The sequence below is a fragment of the Lampris incognitus genome, chromosome 21 (assembly GCF_029633865.1).
Source record: "Lampris incognitus isolate fLamInc1 chromosome 21, fLamInc1.hap2, whole genome shotgun sequence".
NCBI lineage: Eukaryota > Metazoa > Chordata > Actinopteri > Lampriformes > Lampridae > Lampris > Lampris incognitus.
This window is the reverse complement of record NC_079231.1, coordinates 4,956,268-4,973,051: the sequence shown is the minus strand read 5'-3', so window position 1 is coordinate 4,973,051 and position 16,784 is coordinate 4,956,268. Positions and strand designations below refer to the sequence as shown.

Genomic DNA, 16,784 nt, shown 5'->3' with positions numbered 1-16,784 from the left:
AAGGCGGTCATAAGACACATACCGTGCAACATCTGCAACATATGCAACGCAGTCCGCTTTATGCGAGAGCACGATCATAGTTGACAAAGGGAAGAAATAAAAGCATCTATCTGTGCAAATGATGGATAAGAGGACGCTCATTAGCCAATTCATGAGCTGTGTTGGAGATATGAGCCATGTCTATGTGTAATGTAATGGGGGGGGGGGGTTTGGGGTTTGGGATTGACCCCATTTGAGGGCGCTTCAAACACACTTCCTGTACCCAGTCGCACAAATGCAGTTGTTTCCATACCGGTTATTGATGCGTTGTTTCCTATTTAAAGAGGCGACTATCTGGAAAGTCTGTTCAAGCAGTTGCGCTCTTCTGGACCTGGCGTTTGCGTGGGTGTAGCTTAGTTCCTGTATACGTGACAGCACATCTGCTCCAACTGCATTTAACAAAAAAGGCGAGCGGAAATTCAATTTAAACCTACCCATTAAAAGGAAATCTGCTGTTATCTTCCGTCAAAGCAAAATTATGAGCAGCTGTAGTTGACTGGATGGGATTAAGACCCGATACTCCCGACTGCACAGAGTAGGGATATGCAAATGAACTGTTTAATTGGCTTATTGGAGCCTGCAAAGTGAAATTTGGAAAACCAAATGAACGCCGCGAGAAAACAACGGAAATGCTGTCATTATATTTTTGTCAGTCAGGCAGAAGCAGGTATTGTGTGTGTGTGTGTGTGTGTGTGTGCGTGTGTGCGCACTCCGAAGAAATTAACCTGACATGATTTCTTGTTTTCATTTGTGCAAGGTTGTTGTTTTCTATAAAGCTTGACAATGTAGTAAAAGGACTAATATTATCTTTTTTTGAAGTACACTGACCTATGATAACCTTAAGTGGTTTCAGTCCAGCTCGGACTTAAAATACTAAAATGGGGGGCGTCCGGGTGGCATGGCGGTCTATTCTGTTGCCTACCAACACGGGGATCGCCGGTTTGAATCCCCGTGTTACCTCCGGCTCGGTCGGGCGTCCCCTACAGACACAATTGGCCTTGTCTGCGGGTGGGAAACCAGATGTGGGTATGTGTTGTGGTCGCTGCACTAGCGCCTCCTCTGGTCGATCAGGGCGCCTGTTTGGGAGGGGGAACTGGGAGGAATACTGTGATCCTCCCACTCGCTCCATCCCCCTGGCGAAACTCCTCACTGTCAGGTGAAAAGAAGCGGCTGGCGACTGACTCCACATGTATCGGAGGAGGCATGTGGTAGTCTGCTCTCCCCGGATCGGTAGCAGGGGTGGAGCAGTGACCGGGACGGCTCGGAAGAATGGGGTAATTGGACAGGTACAATTGGGGAGAAAAGAGGGGAAAATTAAAAAAACAAAAGACACTAAAATGTGCCAGTGTGGTATGGGCTTAACTAGTCCAGCATTTTATTTTCTTCTCAGAAAGGGTGGGCATATCATATCATATCATATCATATCATATCATATCACATCATATCATATCATATCATATATCATATCACATCATATCATATCATATATCATATCATATCATATCACATCATATCATATCATATGAGTACCTGCAGGTAGACATACTGCAGGTAGACACAATGAGGACCACAACCATGATTGGACTCATGAGGCTGGGACAGATTATGTCGGTTGGGTGAGGCTAGCTCGGCTCGCAACCTCCACAAGTTAGCAGGTTAACTTCTGCTCGCCGAGCATCAGCCTGAGTATCCAGCTCGTTAGGGCGACATTAAGCTTCAAAAAATGTTTTCGCTCATTTTCAAACCGTTTCCTGCTGATTCATTATGACGGTGAGTAGAGGCTGCAGGTAGTAGTCAGGACAGACAGACGTGGGCCAAAGAATGGAAATACAGCAGCGATAATAATTTCAGTGTATTCGTTACCTCTTGGTTGAAAGTCGGGGCTTTACACGGGTGAGGAATGTGTACGTGTATTTCAGATTTCACGGCACGGCGTACGTGGCTGGAGGTGACCTCTCGTTCTCCACCTGAAGGACAAGTGGACGCTAGGTAGTGCGATGATTTAGTTAATTGACATCTGGCAAAAGCTGTTGTTTTATCATCGGTCCACGTGGAGGCAGGGAGCTAGCGTGATGGGAACTGAGGAGCACTTAGCCTTCAATAGGAAATGAAAGGATTATTATGGGGGCTCAACACTGCTGAGTTGATTTTGTATAACTGCGTGTTATTGATGGCTAAATATTCCATGATGAAGCAACGTCGTTACGTTTCGTTTCGTTTTGAAAATCTGCTGTTGTTGAGGAATAGTCCAGATGTTGAAATTCAAGATGCAAAAGGGAAGAAAATGCACCAAAGTTTGTGTCTAAAACCATCACAACTACATTTTCAGTACATCTCCTCGTTTAGCGGACCATTTATTCCAGGGCAGCCTGCAGGAGAGTCTGGCTGCAGGCTGACACATACTTGTGTGCCTGCGTACAAGTATCTTGGAGAGCCGAATAGTAATCATATCAGAGATGAGAGTGCATGTGTCCAATGTAGTTAACATATATGCACAATAGCGCCATCTCCGTAAGTACTCTAGTAATTCCATGTTAGCCAGACGATGCCACAGATCAGGGGTATAGTAATCTTTAGCAACCATTTATGGATTAAGCTAAACCTGGAAATGTCAAGTTTTTAGGCCTTTCTTGGATGATATAAGTTAGTCTGCAGCCCTGATGGAAAACAGGAGTTGATCCCAACATTTGGGGGCCAGGTGAGAAAAAAGGCTAGACCTAGAGCTTGGAATGTTTGAAATGGGCATTTGGACTGAAGCCCTCCAGAGGTGGAATGGAGAGGGCTAAGAGGGGACATCGATGTTAATATGGGTTTGCAGGTAAGTCAGTGCAGTTCCTTGAATGTTCCAGAACATCAGCAGCAAAATTTTGAACTTAATGCAGTCTGCAACCTGGAGCCAGTGTCAGGACACAGAGATAGGCGAGATATGTGTACGTCTTGGCAGGACGGACAACATGTGTGCAGCATTGCTCTGAATCAAGAGTTGTGCTCTGAGGAGTTGGGTCAGATCTTTTAAAAGTTTCAAACTCAGCAAAGAGGCAGGAATGGGAGATGGCTGCAGCATGGTCACGAAGAGAGAGCTGGTTGGGGCATCCGGGTGGCATCGCGGTCTATTCCGTTGCCTACCAACACGGGGTTCGCTGGTTCGAATCCCCATGTTACCTCCAGCTTGGTCAGGCGTCCCTGCAGACACAATTGGCCATGTTTGCAGGTGGGAAGCTGGATGTGGGTATGTGTTCTAGTCGCTGCACTAGCGCCTCCTTTGCACCTGCTCGGAGGGGAGGGGAGGGGGACTGGGGGGGAATAGCGTGATCCTCCCACATACTATGTCCCCCTGGTGAAACTCGTCACTGTCAGGTCACTGTCAGAAACGGCTGGCGACTCCACATGTATTGGAGGAGGCGTGTGGTAGTCTGCAGCCCCCCCCCCGGATCGGCAGAGGGGGTGGAGCAGTGACCAGGACAGCTCGGAAGAGCGGGGTAATTGGCTGGATACAATTGGGGAGAATGGGGGGGGGGCGAGGAAAAAAAAAAGAGCGCCGGTTGTTGATCATCAGCCAAAAGCTTGTTGTGGGTCCGGACGGTATGGCTGCCAGTGTACCAAGCCTGGTAGAGGTGTTCTTGGGGGACGGAGGGATTAGAAGGATGACCAGCTGCTCAGGTTTGGACAAGTTGAGCAGAAGTACCGTTTCCTCACCCAACCAGATACGTCTGTGAGACCACCGGCAACCGGCACAGAAACCTTAGTGTCTTTTGGTGGAAAAGAAATGTGGGAGTTGGGTGTTGTTGTCATAGCAGTGGTTATGGTAATTCATCATGGTAATGGTAACTAATAACCCTGGTTAATAACCCGTGATCTAAATATTAATTAAGTCGTTGAGGTTATCATTTTAACCGTGAGTGTGCAGCCCTACATGAGTCTTTGACACTCAAGGTTTCTGGGACCATAGGCAAGTTATTATCATTATTTATTCATGTATTTATTTATTTAGCGGGGAAAAAGGCTATTGCGTGTTTTCCATGCTTCCCTCTGCAATCCCGATCACGTCCGTGAATGCCACGGTAGCCCATTCAGAAACCTGGTGTGCAGGAAACACACTGTGAGAGCTCATTCAGTATGACAGGCAGAGAACGCCATTGCCACAGCCTATAAACCTCTTTTAATCATTCATCCAAGAGGTATAATTGACTGCATCGAGAAGTGACACTGGTGTCTCTGTGCAGATCCATTATTGAAGAGGCCTTTCTGTCACTCCCGCAATGAGCTATTCAGCCGCCTGTTATCTGCAATATGTGCCATTGTATGCGTGTGTGGGTGTGTGTTGAAGACTTTCTGACGGCGGATTGCTTGAGTTAAACGCAGCCTTACGTTTTATGCCGCAGGGGTTGATCTCGCACGTTTGCAGACGAACAGGCCCGGGGAAGACTGGCCTGCGTGCCACATATTCTGCCGCTCATGACACTCGCCGGTTACAGCCCCGGCTTGTAAATTCCTTTTGCTTGCTTCCACTTACATCAACTGTTTAAGATTTGAAAGAACAATCCCCCCCAACCAGCACAGTACAACCGTAGTGCCCTTGGGCCAGACACTAAAACTCCCATCTGCTTTAGTGGAGCAGCTCAGTGGGCAGTAGTTCATTTTTTTTGATGCTTTAAATTGTGTTATGTACTGTTTGGCTTGTCTTACGGGTGTAATGCAGGCCTTGCCAGTTGGAGATGATGTCTGTTTATCAAACGGCAAATGAGCAGCCAATTAAATGTTGGTTTTGGGTTTCTGTGAACCCCCGGAGATGTATGTTTGCACTGGTTTATGATGTCGTTCATAAATTCTAGCGGGAAGACCAGTTGGTTTGGACGTTTGAGGTTTTGATGACGGATGCTCAACCCTCTGTATGTACATAGAGGCCTGCGTTGAAGAGGCCTGTGTCAAAGCGCATTGTAAAGTGCATTGCAAATACATAGAGGCCTGTGTCAAAGTGCATTGTGTTAAAAACAGAAAATGCCTACCGACTACTTGACAAATGAATATTGGCTGTTTTGTAACATAATCTTTTTGTTTCTTTTACCTTCGTGAGTTTATGCAGATTTAGTTTAATTTCAATAGGCAAGCAGAGATTCGTGTAGTGAACCTCCGCTTGCTCCGGAGGGACTGTGTAAACTCCGTGTTGAAACGTAAACAAATAATGGCTGTGTAGACACCATATATTTACTGATTAAGAATTAATCAGAATGCTAGAAACAAACTGAATTTAGCTTGTATGCACAGGGATGACCGTTTTGCAATGCCTTTGCGTGCCAACACTAGTTAACCACGTTTTAACTTGTGTTCTTATGCATATCAGTGATGGCCTCTGCATACAGTTAAGCCATTGTTAATATTGAATTTTAAATAAATCTACCTAAAGGTGTCCATTTTCCAGCAGCTGGCTTCATCCATTACTCACTTCACTGGACGGCGGGGAACCGTCTACGGTTTTCGCTCTGACAACAAAAAAGTTAATTAAAAATAACTGAAAGTTAATTTAGCCTCACAGTTTTAGTATTGTTTTGTAAACAAATGTCCTTCTTATGACACATTTCAAAATCACGAGCATTTCATTTTTTTTTATTTTCCCCCTTTTTCTCCCCAATTGTATCCGGCCAATTACCTCACTCTTCCGAGCTGCTCCCCGGTCTCTGCTCCACCCCCTCTGCCGATCCGGGGAGGGCTGCAGACTACCACATGCCTCCTCCCATACATGTGGAGTCTCCAGCCGCTTCTTTTCACCTGACAGTGAGGAGTTTCACCAGGGGGATGTAGCGCGTGGGAGGATCACGCTATTCCCCCCAGTTCCCCCTCCCCCCCCCCCCGAACAGGCGCCCCGACCAACCAGAGGAGGTGCTAGTGCAGCAACCAGGACACCCACCCGGCCAAGCCGGAGGTAACACAAACCAGCAATTGAATCGGTGATCCCCGCGTTGGTAGGCAAGGGAATAGACCGTTACGCTACCCGGACGACCTGTTAATATTTAATATTGCATTTTAAACAAATCTAGCTATGGGTGTCCATTTTGCAGCAATTGGCATCATCCATTACTCACTTCACTGGACGGAGGGGAACCATCTGTGGTTTTTGCTCTGACGAAAAAAAAGTTAATCAAAAACAACTGAAAGTTAATTTAGCCTGACAGTTTTAGTATTGTTTCGTAAACAAATGTTCTTTTTATGACACATTTCTAAATCTCGAGCATTTCGTTTCTCATGGATGCAATTACAAGTGTCACCAAAGGGATTCAGTTTAAACAAAAACAGGGATTTCAGGGCATCTGGGTAGCATAGCGGTCTATTCCATTGCCTACCAACATGGGGATCGCCAGTTTGAATCCCCGTGTTACCTCCGGCTTGGTCGAGCGTCCTTACAGACACAATTGGCCGTGTCTGCATGTGGGAACCCGGATGTGGGTATGTGTCCTGGTCGCTGCACTAGCGCCTCCTCTGGGGGGGGGGAATAGCGTGATCCTCCCACACACTATGTGCCCCTGGTGAAACTCCTCACTGTCAGGTGAAAAGAAGTGGCTGGCGACTCCACATGTATTGGAGGAGGCATGTGGTAGTCTGCAGCCCTCCCTGGATCGGCAGAGGGGGGTGGAGCAGCAACTGGGACGGCTCGGAAGAGTGGGGTAATTGGCCAAGTACAATTGGGGAGAAAAAGGGGGAACCCCCCCCTCCCCAAAAAAAAGATTTCAGGACTGACTGCTTCACATTTCAGAAAAAAATAGCATATGCCTGTCCTTACAAATACTATTCAAAACAACACAACTGTCAGGCCAGGAGAATATATATATATATATATATATATATATATATATATATATATATATATGTGTGTGTGTATATATATATATATATATGTGTGTGTGTGTATATATATATATATATATATATGTATGTATGTAGCACCCCACAATTCATTTTGTGTTACTCAAAGGGCAAAAATCCATGTCAGCATTGAAGTGAGCGCTTCACTGCAGAAACCACGTATTCCTGCGTTTGATTTGAGAATCATGAAGAATTGATTGGATTAAAATTATCCACCAAGTGATGCCGTCTGGAGGAATCCGTGTAATGTGGTTATGTAATGCAGTGTAACGTAACGCCGCGCCATAAAATGCCGACAATCTAGAGACGCGTATCATTTCAGCTCGTAACAGTGAGTTCTTGCCAAATACTCGCTACACTGAAAACTTCGGTAAAAGGCCGTTTTTGTTTTATTTAGGCGGTAGTCGATTACCCGAGAGATAAAGATGCATTTGTAACGGGGTGAATCTGAGAAGTGAGGCTGAATATTGGCGTTCCAAGATGGAGACTTTTAAAACTCCAGGACCCATGTGAGAAAAACAGCGCAGTGTCTTGCCTCGGGACCGAGGCTCATTAAAACATAGCCCGTCCCTGTCACGTGGCGACTCAGATGGAGGCTCAGCCCACAGTTTTAGAGACCAGAGATCTGAGCTGAAATTGAAATTTTGGTGTGTAACCAGCCCCTGGTTTTTTTTTGTTTTTTTTTTCTTCCTCTCTCTTTGTTCTCTCCCAGGAGGCTCGTCTTCATTACCACCACTTACACCTCTGAGATGCTCCTCAGTTGGTGCCTGGCTGCGTTGTGTCTTGACGGTAGTTGTTCGAACATTTGCTTTCAGTCACCTCCCCCCGGCCCAGACTTCTCCGAGTGGTCTTGTGAAGGAAATTAGCGGCCCTCCAGTTACAAGATCCGTCCATCCATCCGTTATCCAGACCGCTTACCCTGCTCTCAGGGTGGCTGGGATGCTGTCCCAGCAGCCACTGTCAGTCGTCACAAGATCTCTCCCCCAAACTTCAAGATACCATGACCAACACTTCCCGACCACACCGTGCTTTGGAGGGAAAGCCTTTCACGATTGTCGCGTGTGAAGCGGCGAGGTTGTTGCCGAAGCATCTGACCAAGTGGTTTGCTGCGTGGTGCCAATCACAAGCTGAGTGACTGAGCTGCTGCTCATGCAGACGACAAGCTTAGATGATTTTTAAGTAGCTCCTCTCCATGGGGTCCTCTCCTTATTCTCTCAAGTGTGTGTGTGTTTGTACAAGTGCGTGCGTGCACGAGGAAGCGAGAGGCGTAGAGAGCGAGACTAAAGAAGTTGATTGTGTGAAGCTTTATTGTATGTGCAGACATAAGCTATCACTGCCTGTGTGTGTTAGTGTGTGTGTGTGCATGTGCGCAAGGAAACGAGTGGCGTAGAGAGTGAGACTAAAGGAGATGATTGTGCGAAGTTTAATTGCATGTGCAGACATTAACTATCACCGCTTGTTAGTGTGTGTGCGTGCACGCGCGAGGAGGCGAGCGAGCTGTAGAGAGCGAGACTAAAGGAGATAATTGTGCAAAGTTTTATTGCATGTGTAGACACAAACTATTACTATGTGTGTGTGTGTGTGTGTGTGTGTGTGTGTGTGTGTGTGTGTGTGTGTGTGTGTGTGTGTGTGTGTGTTGGCAGTTCTCAAAATGTCTGCTTTGAACAAGCTTGGTTGGCTTTCACGTGTACACTGGACCACCTTGGACTACTTACTACTACTACTTTCAGCTGCTCCCATTAGGATCATCAGCGGATCATCCGTTTCCATCTCTTCCTGTCCTCTGCATCTTCCTCTGTCACGCCAGCCACCTGCATGTCCTCCCTCACCACATCCATAAACCTCCTCTTTGGCCTTCCTCTTCTCCTCTTCCCTGGCAGCTCCATCGTCAGCATCCTTCTCCCAGTATACCCAGCATCTCTCCTCCACACATGTCCAAGCCATCTCAACAAGCTTTGTTGGCTTTCACGTGTACTCTGGACCACCGTGGACTACAGCCTCATTAAACTTCGGCATACAATAATTTTGTCATAGTGGAACACTCACAGTCGCCGTCCTTGTTTTAAGCAAGTGTAGTTTGAGTTGTTTATTCTGGTGGTGCTCTGAACAAAGTTCAAGACACTTTTTTCCCCACTTTCCTCCCAACAGATGCGGCGCTCATTCTCCTGGATGGTTGCCTTCTTGCCACCTTTATGCATGTGTGGATGATAGATTATTCTATTTTTGAAGTGACACAAGACTTCGCAGCACGGTGGCGAAGTGGTTAGTAGCGCGGTCGCCTCACAGCAAGAAGGTGCTGGGTTCGAACCCTAGGGTAGTCCAACCTTTGGGGGTCGTCCTCTGAGTGGAGTTTGCATGAGCTCCCCGTGTCTGCGTGGGTTTCCTCCAGGTCTGGTGGCCTGTCCAGGGTGTCTCCCCACCTGCCGCCCAATAACTGCTGGGATAGGCTCTAGCATCCCGTGACCCCAGTTGGGCTAAGCGGCTTGGATAATGGATGGATGGATGGATGGATGGACAAGATTTCATAAGAGGAAGTCAATTTGAATGAACCTGAGATTTCACGAAGCCAGTAAATGAATGCTTATCAGCCACGGACAGAATAGATTTCAAGTGCTCGGCGAGTCTGCTGCTGCTCAGATGGATATTTAGCTTACAAAGATATGTGGCTATTAGCTATATGTACACATACAGATGGTATATTAGTGTAGCATCACATCCAATGTCCAAAACCAATCTAAAACGATAACAGTTGTCATCAGTCGGAGGATGCATTAGCTTTGTGAATTCGAGCTTGCAGCACCCGAGTGCACCGTGTTTCAAGTTATGAAATGTACATTGATGAAATGCTTGTATCTCTACAGATTTTGTGTCCAAGTTTGAATTAATTTAGTGATGAAATCTTTCCTGTCACAACAGATTTTTCTAATCATTTTTTGTTGAAAGTGTGTTTGGAAGATGTTCAGCTTACTATAGTGCGTACATAGAACCCGGTCCTGTTCCTGTTCTTGAATGAATATGGCGACACAGTGGCACAGCGGTTAGCGCGGTCGCCTCACAGCAAGAAGGTCCTGGGTTCGAAACCCGGGGTTGTCCAACCTTGAGGGGTCGTCCCGGGTCATCCTGTGTGTGGCGTTTGCATGTTCTCCCCGTGTCTGCGTGGGTTTCCTCCGGGTGCTCCGGTTTCCTCCCACAGTCCAAAGACATGTAGGTGAGGTGAGTCAGCCGTACTGAATTGTAACTGTGTGAATGTGTGTGTTGGCTCTGCGGTGGACCGGAGGCCTATCCGGGGTGTCTCCCCACCTGCTGCCTAATGACTGCTGGGATGGGCTCCAGCATCCCACGACCCTGATGAGGATAAGCTGCTTGGATAATGGATGGATGGATGGATGTTCTTGAATGACTCCCTGTTATGACAGTGACTTTATCCTGCCGCCAGACACGACTGGGTGAACACACTTGGTGCAAGAAAAAAGAAACGAGAATGAGAAAAGTCGAGACCGACGGTGCTGTCGTACATCGCACGCGGTCTTTGAACATCAGTTGCAAGACTTAGTAGCTGCTATTTGAAGTCATGACGACATATTTCTTCAAAAGCTGGGTGAAACTGTTACTGCGGTGATTTGAAGGTGGTGGTGGGGGGGGGGGTCAACCTAAAAATGTTGGCACACACAAACAAACTGTCTCGTTTTCACTCGAAGATGAACACCCAATCTGTCTCTCTCTCTCACACACACACACACACACACACACACACACGCACACACACACACGTCCACACATAATTGACTAGTGATTCTCCTGTGAGATGTGAGCAGCAGTCACGAGGAGAGTGTGTGTGAGGCGGGAATGACACAGCAACAGCAATTCTGTTTTTCCTCCATCTTTCTGACCGCTCTCTCTTGCTTTCATCTTCCTCTCTCCTCTTTTCTCTCTTTCGCTCTTCTCTCTCTCCCCTCTCATCCTCAATTTCTCCCTCGGCTTTCCTTTTTTTTCAGTTTTTCCTCATTCCAACCTCTCTCTCTCGCTCTCCCTCCCTCCTTCTTTTTCACTCCCTTCTCTTGGTCTCTGTTCTCCTGCCCACTCTCCTTCACTCCGCCACAGTTATCCAGGTCTCCCCTGCTCATAGCTGGAGGAATGAGTGTGCGGCTGCTCTTGTAAAAGCAGACACGCCATATATAATGAAATGGAGGAATGGATGAAGAAACAAAACACGGGGTTGATGGGATGGTCTGACAGATCAAGTAACTGATCTAATTTTGCCGTGAAAAACTGCGGTGGTGTTTGTCGCCTCGTCGTTACGGCTGTTTTGTGTAGGTACAGAAAACAGCTATTGTGGCCATTTGTGGGTTTTGGACAGATTCCCAGTTCTGAGTAAACCAGATAGTCTTGCAAACAGACCAGTCTGCTGTAGGTTGGAGTTTGGCTCGGTTTACAGTGCTGTAGAATAGTTCTGCCTCTGCGTGGTAAAGTAGGGCACTTCAGTTGGTTTGAATGGTTTAATTTATTATAGGGTTTAAGTCCGGTTTGTGTTGCTATGGTTTGGTGCATTTGGGGTATATTTGGTTTCATTCACCTTGGGCCGGGTCGGTAGCTTTGGCCGAGCTTTGAACAACACAGATGAAAACACTTGTTGTTTTTTGTTTCGTTTGTATGTTTTTGTTTTTTTGCCGTGTTCATTGCAGTGTTAAAGGTTAAAAAGAAGTTTTTAGATGGTTCAAAAGATGTCGCTGGAGGTATGCAGCTTTTACCTTTCACATCTCCATTTGCAAAGAATTTTTCACTCTCACTTTTCACTCAGTGATAAGGGTAATTATAGAGGGAGAGATGACGTCTGGTGGTGTACCGGTCTGTTCCGTTGCCTACCAACACAGGGATCGGCGGTTCGAATCCCCGTGTTGCCTCCGGCTTGGTTGGGTGTCCCTACAGACACAATTGGCCGTGTCTGCGGGTGGGAAGCCGGATGTGGGTGTGTCCTGGTCGCAGCGCTAGCGCCTCTGGTCGGTCGGGGTGCCTGTTCGGGGGTGGGGTAGGGATGGGGTGATCCTCCCATGTGTTATGTCCCCCTGGTGAAACTCCTCACTGTCAGGTGAAAAGAAGCAGCTGGATGACTCCACATGTATCGGAGGAGGCATGTGGTAGTCTGCAGACCTCCCCGGATCGGCAGAGGGGGTGGAGCAGCAACCGGGACAGCTCAGAAGAGTGGGATAATTGGCCGGGTACAATTGATAATTGAGGGGGGAAATCTAAAGAAAAAACAAATGGAGGGAGAAACAAGACAGTTTGTCCAGGAAGTCATTAGCTCAGACAACATCATGTCACTTGTCAGGTGCAGTGGAATATTTTCCTTCCGGAGACATCATGAAAGAATCTGTCTTTGCTAGATTTTGTTTTATCAAGCAATAAAGAGTTTTAGCGGAGCGTGACTGCTGCACCCAGTTTGCCTTACATTGTGTGCAGTGTGCCTGTTGCACGTGTGTATAGCGGGATGTCGATCCTGAAACAGTCGCCGGCATTGTTCGGTGCTGGCGGAGTGTAATTGGGTGTGTTTGGGTTTTTGATTGAGTTAAAGGGCTTCAGATTTGTGTGTTTTCGTGTGGCTCGTGTAAGTGTTGTTTGGCTCGTGTTGCTCGATACGGTTTGAAATACTGGTTCGGGTTTGGTTTAGTGTGGCTTGGTTTATTTTAATGTGCTGCGGTTTGTGACCTTGGTGGGTTTGATTTGGATTAGGTTGGTCTGGAATGTGTTTTATTGGGTCGCTTTGGCACAACGACACCGGTCTGTGTACATCCTTTCTTTTGAATACCGGGGCAGAATGGTAACTGAGGGTGGAACATGTCTGAGGGTTTTTCATGTAATCCAAGACCTTTATTTTCTTCACATGTAAGTGTGGGTGTTCTTGTAAATCCTCTGATAAAGAAAACAAAACTGAGGATTGTCCAGATGGTCTCATCGTGTTTGAGATGTAACATTCCAGCTCACGTCCTGGTCGTTCATCAGTTGCTCATATAAATAATATTAATAGTTTAGGCTAAACTGACGAGATATGACCGTTTCCCGAGAACGATGGGTTTTTAAATGAAAACTATCTTCCATTAATATGTAATGTCATGTTGCCTGCTTGATCAGAAACAATATTTCAACATTTCTACGGACATTTTATGCAATCAGATGATGCTCAGTCTACAACCTGTGTATACCTAGCATTCAGCAGCAAGTTGTGTGTGCATGTGTGTGTGAGTGAGTGAATTTATTCCTGTTTCTGTGTCCATGTGTCTTGTTATTATTACTATATTTAACCCTCGTGCTTCTCTTTATTCTCTTCTCAGTCACCAGACCCAGACAACATGCTGGGACCATCCCAAAATGGCCGAACTGTACCAGTCTTTGGGTAAGACACACACACACACACACACACACACACACACACACACACACACTCACACAGAGTCTGTGTGTGCAACATTGCACCATGCCCAAGACAAGCAACTTGTAATTAATATTGACGTGCATGTAGGCAAGTTTGATATGAAACCCATGCAGAGGAGCCACAACAGAATGGGGTGTTTTTTGATTAATATTTGCTCAGTGCTGGTGACACAGTGTTTTTCCTCTTGTTTTCTCTCTTTCTTCCCCTCTGTTGTCTTTGTTTTCTCTCTTTTCAGCCGATCTGAACAACGTTCGTTTCTCAGCTTACCGCACAGCCATGAAGCTCAGACGCCTGCAGAAGGCTCTCTGTTGTAAGTACTGTCTTGTCTGGATAGGAAAATGTTTGTGTCCTCTCTCTCTCTCTCTCTCTCTCTGTGGGTCATGTAGGATTTTTCTTATTCCGAATGCAGTCCTCTCTCGTCTTGAGTACTCTGCATTCTAACAATCCACATAACTGTCCAAGACACTTTCTCCTATTTTTCTTTCCATCATATTGAATCGTTAAATCTCTCTCTCGCTCTTTTTCTCTCTCTTTCACTCTCTCATTTTCTCTCTCGCTCTCTGTCTCTCTCGCTCTCTGTCTCTCATTATCGCTCTCATTTTCTCTCTCTCTCGCTCTCTTTCTCTCTCTCTCATTTTCCCTCTCTTTCTCACTCTCTGTCTCTCTCTCTGTCTCTCTTCCTCTCTCTCTGTCTCTGTCTCTGTCTCTCACTCTCTCTGTCTCTCTCTCTCTTCCAGTGGACCTGCTGGGCATGCCGGTGGCACGCGAGGTGTTTGAGCAGCATGGTCTGAAGCAGAACGAGCAGCTTTTGGACATATCCCAGCTGGTCACCTGCCTGACGAGCCTGTACCAGCGGCTGGAACAGACGCACACACATCTGGTCAATGTGCCGCTCTGCGTGGACATGTGTCTCAACTGGCTTCTCAATGTCTATGACACGTAGGTGTAATGTGTCGTGCGCACACCCACACACACACGGGGAGAAAATAACGCATGCGGATACACGACGCTCCAGCTATCTCGTTGAAACTGAAACTCACGGATGAATGTACGCGGCTGGTCTGTGTGGGTATATTTTTTTAACGATCTTTGTGTGAAGAGACCAGCTCTGCTCCCACTGCCTGTGATAACCTGCGGTGAAATAATGGCAAAAATCACCAGCACATTTTCTGATTGCATAATTGGCCGGCTGGCAAAAACAAGACCAATCAGCTATTCAGCAAAAAATGAACAATTTACACACAATTGTATCCTGTTAGTGACTGTTCTTGTAACTTGTAACTGAAATGAAACACGGGAGTTTTACTATGTGTCATGGAACAATATTGAGACACCTGACAGAGTTGCTTTCACTGTTCTCACACGGGTGTCCAGGTAGCGTAGTGGTCTATTCCGTTGCCTACCAACACCGGGATTGCTGGTTCGAATCCCCGTGTTACCTCCGGCTTGGTCGGGCGTCCCTACAGACACAATTGGCCGTGTCTGCGGGTGGGAAGCCGGATGTGGGTATGTGTCCTGGTCACCGCACTAGCGCCTCCTCTGGTCGGTCAGAGCACCTGTTCGGAAGGGAGGGGGAACTGGGGGGAATAGCGTGATACTCCCACGCGCTACATCCCCCTGGTGAAACTCGTCGCTGTCAGGTGAAAAGAAGCGGCTGGAGACTCCACATGTATCGGAGGAGGCATGTGGTAGTCTGCAGCCCTCTCCGGATCGGCAGAAGGGGCGGAGCAGCGACCAGGACGGCTCGGAAGAGTGGGGTAAATGGCCAAGTACAACTGGGGAGAAAAGGGGGGAAATTTAAAAATCAATAAATAAATAATACATCTCACTCGTTGTGGTTATGTTGATTGCTAGTGGTCGCACCGGAAAGATCCGGACACTATCTTTCAAAACTGGAATCATCTCACTCTGCAAGGCACACCTGGAGGACAAATACAGATGTGAGTGCACACGCACACGCACACACACACACACACACACACACACACACACACACAAGGCATTAACGTAAGAGTTGTTTTCCTGGTGTTTTAGTAATATAGCAGATGATGTGTGCCACAGAAGTCGGAGGGGGAATCAGATTCTCGTCTTGTGGTTTTTCTGTTGACAGAACAGCCCTAGATTTACAAACCAGTCCTCTCTCCTCTCTCCCTGCAGTCCTGTTCACGCAGGTGGCCAGCGCGACAGGCTTCTGTGACCAGCGGCGACTGGGCCTCCTGCTCCACGACTCCATCCAGATCCCCAGGCAACTGGGGGAGGTGGCCTCCTTTGGCGGCTCAAACATCGAGCCCTCCGTCCGCAGCTGCTTCCAGTTTGTAAGTAAACATGCAAATAGTAGATAATGAAGTATGATTAATAAAAACACAGCAAAGGGAGAGGACTATACTCCTGAGGTGATCTGAATTTACACGTTTTTGTAGAAAATGTGAATTATCATTTCACGTGTCATCGTCGACATTGAATGTAATATCCTTGTAAGGATGTTTTCTGTTGATACACGTAGAAAGAAACGTTAGCTGGGGTCACGTGTTAACATGGAAGCAGTCAAAACCCTCTACCAGGAATAGGTATCGGTATTGTAGAGTAATATTGGTACAGAAGAAGTAGATGCCGAGGTGCTGCAGTCCCCCGAATGTCTGCCAATGCCCGAGCCCTTCTGGATCTGAGCCACGGAGTCCCAGGACCCCACTGAGCGTCCTGTTCTTTCTGCTCAGTTGAATTTATTTCTCTTTCAGCATTCAGGGGCGACAAGTGCTTGAACAGCAAACAAAGGTCATGAATCGGGGTTTTTTTTTTTTGAAGCACTTGAGTAAATACAAATTGGAACAAGTACACAATAAACTCACAAGGAATTGGGCCAGGGCATGCATGCTTTTGTGTGTGGGTGTGAATGTGTGTGTGTATGTGTGTTGGCCCTGTGATGGACTGGCGGCCTGTCCAGGGTGTCTCCCCGCCTGCCGCCCAATGACTGCTGGGATAGTTACCAGCATCCCCGCAACCCTGAGCAGGATAAGTGGTTTGGATAATGGATGGATGGTTATAATTTTTATGCATTGGTTATAACACCAGGTTAGCCCAGAGGGGAGGGGTCTGTTATAAGTGAAACCGAGACCACAAGCATGAAAACTTGGGACCTAAAACAGTTTTCAAGATACTTTGTCAGGGTGAGCATCGGATGGAACCCCCCCCACACACACACACACTTTTTCCCCAATTGAACCGGGCCATCACCTCAGTTGCTGCTCCAACCCCCTCTGCTGATCCAGGGAGGGCTGCAGACTACCACATGCCTCCTCCGATACATGTGGAGTCGCCAGCCGCTTCTTTTCACCTGACAGTGAGGAGTTTTGCCAGGGAGACGTGGGAGGATCACGCTATTCCCTTCAGTTCCCCCTGAACAGGCGCCCCAACCGACCAGAGGAGACACTAGTGCAGTGACCAGGACACATACCCACATCTG

General features: G+C 47.2%; 1 protein-coding gene across 1 annotated transcript in view; it reads left to right on the top strand.

Annotated features, from left to right (window-relative positions):
* LOC130131754 (dystrophin-like) overlaps positions 1-16,784 on the top strand; it is a 184,191-nt gene that overhangs the window by 140,132 nt on the left and 27,275 nt on the right. The window contains 5 exon segments of the mRNA XM_056301551.1: positions 13,224-13,285; positions 13,560-13,634; positions 14,062-14,263; positions 15,179-15,264; positions 15,482-15,639. Of these exon segments, the coding sequence (XP_056157526.1) occupies positions 13,224-13,285; positions 13,560-13,634; positions 14,062-14,263; positions 15,179-15,264; positions 15,482-15,639 (583 nt within the window).